Below are 2,938 nucleotides of genomic sequence, written 5' to 3'. Positions count from 1 at the left end.
CTGGTGATTTCTGTGGGAAGGGTCTGGGTTCCGTGCCGTCGCCTGTTATGTGGCAGTCCCCAGACGCTGTGCCGTTTGTCTGTGTTCCAGGGCAGGCCTGGATGGATGATACATCGTTGCCTGTTTGGTGGCACCCCGTGGGTTCTGTGCCATTTTATGTGTCCCGTGGCAGGCTGAGATCCCTGTCCTTTGGTCTGTGTTCAGCAGCAAAGTCATTGCCACCGGCCGCGTTCCGCAGCAGGCTGACCTTCATGCATTGCCTGTGATCTGTGGCAGGCTTCTCGTTACACGACCCTCCCTCGTTCCATGGTGTGGCTGAGTGTTTTGTGGCATGACTCGGTTCCTGAAGCTGCTGTGGTGGCTCCAAGAAGGCTCAGATGGCTCTAGGTGGATGGCCGTGGGGTGAATGAAAGGCCCCTCCCAGTCTGTCTTAGCTCTGGGCTCCGCCCGGCCTTTGTCCCAAGTGATCCTGACAAGGAGACCCGAGGGAAGGGTTTCTTGTAACCAGCCTGGGGACGGAGGTCTGGGGGAGCTGTGGCTGTGCCCTGCCCAGCATGGCTCTCAGTCGTGTTGGGGGTGCCAGGGAGCAACAGGGGAGGGCTGCATGAGGCCACGGCCTGCGCCTGGGGAAAGAGGACGGGGTGGGCGGGCTGGTCAGCAGGACTGCGCACAGTGAGGTGGGGACAAGTGGTGGTAAGGGCTGAGGCTCCATCTAGGGCCCCTCAGCGCCCTCAACCTCACCTCTCCTCTTCCTCCCAGCCTGTAACCCCAACGCCTGCCGGGCCTCTGGGCGGGGCCTGCAGCCCAAGGGTGTGCGTGTCAAAGAAGTGGCTGACTTCAAGGTGTTCACCAAGGGTGCTGGCAGTGGGGAGCTCAAGGTCACAGTCAAGGGACCAAGTGAGTACCAGGGCCCAGGGCCATGGTGGGGGGTCGGGGAGCTGGGAGGAAAGGCAACCAGTGCGTCTGACCCCCTGATGGCAATGACAGCACTGTGCACCCTCCCTGGGGGAGGGGCTCCAAAAAGACACTGACCAGAGACATTGTGGGACCTCAGGTGAACCGCCCTGCCTGGCTCAGTCCCAGCTTGCAGCCTGGGAAGGCTGCACTAGGCTGTTACACGGTGCCTGCTCACCGTGCCCGCGAGCAGCGCTGTCCTCAGCCAGGGACTGTCCCACAGCACAGTCCCAGGGGTCCTTGAGGGGACTGAGGTGCGGAGACGCACAGATCATTGATCCTCTTCTTCCCACGTCTCCTCAGGAGGCACAGAGGAGCCGGTGAAGGTGCGGGAGGCGGGGGATGGCGTGTTCGAGTGTGAGTACTACCCCGTGGTACCCGGGAAGTACGTGGTGACCATCACATGGGGCGGCTACGCCATTCCCCGCAGGTGAGCACCACGCAGCCCTGAGCCCTCCAGCTTGGGCCCTCACAGGGTGGGTGGAGGGACGCAGGCTGCCTGGGGCTCCGAGTGAAGCGAAGAGGGCTACCTCTGGTGGGGGCACCTCGGGTGTTGACACCAGCTCCCTCTTTTCCCAGCCCCTTTGAGGTTCAGGTGAGCCCAGAGGCAGGCATACAGAAGGTCCGGGCCTGGGGTCCTGGTTTGGAAACTGGCCAGGTGGGCAAGTCAGCCGACTTTGTGGTGGAGGCCATTGGCACAGAGGTGGGGACACTGGGTAAGTGGCCGAAGTGGGAATTCCGGGGAGTGGTGTGATGGAGGGACACTGGGGAGTGACTGGGGGGCAGGAGGCAGGAATTTGGGCCAGTGTTGAGATGAGACAGGCGCTGGAACGGGCATGACTGGGGTGGTGATGCTGGGAGAGTGATGGGGGACCTGTCTGGGTGTCCAAGTCGCTTCTGGTGCCCCCTGACCCTCCCCCACCTTTGCCCCAGGCTTCTCCATTGAGGGGCCTTCGCAGGCCAAGATCGAGTGTGATGACAAGGGAGACGGCTCCTGCGACGTGCGATACTGGCCCACGGAGCCCGGGGAGTATGCGGTGCACGTGATCTGTGACGACGAGGACATCCGAGACTCACCCTTCATCGCTCACATCCAGCCAGCTCCGCCTGACTGCTTCCCGGACAAGGTGTGTCCCCAGCTCCCGTAGCCGGGCCTGCACCAGGGTGAACAGACCCTCCTCCCGTCCCCAGCTCAGCCCTCCACTCTCTCCCCTGCACAGGTGAAGGCCTTTGGGCCTGGCCTGGAGCCCACCGGCTGCATTGTGGACAAGCCAGCAGAATTCACCATCGATGCCCGGGCTGCTGGCAAGGGAGACCTGAAGCTCTACGCCCAGGTAGCGTGTTGCCCCGTCTTTCTGCCCCTCACCCTGGGAGGGTAGGGTAGGTTAGAGAAAAGGGCCTCAAGGCATTACAGGAATGATTCTCATGAATCTATTTGAACTATGGGAAGTCTAAAGTTTTGTGTTTTCTTATTGATGATAATCTTAAAAAACATTGTACCAGATATGTATTTTTATGCTAACTATTTGCAATTTAAAGATGGTTGAGTTAAGACATTGGTTTCCAGGTGAGTTTCTCAAAATGGTGTCCTTTGACCCCTAGAGGTTAATGAATATGTTCTTTGGTCCAGGAGGATGTTTCTTTTTTTAAAGTTTGTTTATTCAGTTTTAAGAACATTGGTTTAGCTGAGCCTTTTCCCCTGACAACACATTTTGGAGACCTAGGCTCAGAGACCAGGCCACACAGATGACCCCTGTGTGACCCCTGGTTCCTCAGCTCTCCAGGGTGTGCCCTGGCCCCCAGAGCTCTGGCACTAGGCTCCAGTGGTTGGAGGTCTGTGATCTGTTTGCGGGGAGGGGCTTTGATGGTGGGCAAGCAGCCCAGCAGAGGGCACGGGCGCTCTGAGACGGCCGGGGTGCTCTAAGAACCTTGCTTTGGGTGATGCCCACAGGACGCCGACGGCTGCCCCATCGACATCAAGGTC

The 2,938-nt window shown here is 59.6% G+C and overlaps 1 protein-coding gene across 1 annotated transcript in view; it reads left to right on the top strand.

Moving 5' to 3' along the window:
• Positions 1-2,938, top strand: part of FLNC (filamin C, gamma) — a 28,049-nt gene that overhangs the window by 9,311 nt on the left and 15,800 nt on the right. Inside the window, 6 exon segments of the mRNA XM_010831763.1 lie at positions 760-897; positions 1,258-1,384; positions 1,534-1,670; positions 1,888-2,081; positions 2,175-2,288; positions 2,906-2,935. Coding sequence (XP_010830065.1) covers positions 760-897; positions 1,258-1,384; positions 1,534-1,670; positions 1,888-2,081; positions 2,175-2,288; positions 2,906-2,935 — 740 coding nt within the window.

Source organism: Bison bison, unplaced genomic scaffold (genome assembly GCF_000754665.1).
Source record: "Bison bison bison isolate TAMUID 2011002044 unplaced genomic scaffold, Bison_UMD1.0 scf7180017864530, whole genome shotgun sequence".
Taxonomy (NCBI): domain Eukaryota; kingdom Metazoa; phylum Chordata; class Mammalia; order Artiodactyla; family Bovidae; genus Bison; species Bison bison.
The sequence above is the reverse complement of the archived record's forward strand: the minus strand, read 5'-3'. Positions and strand labels throughout refer to the sequence as shown.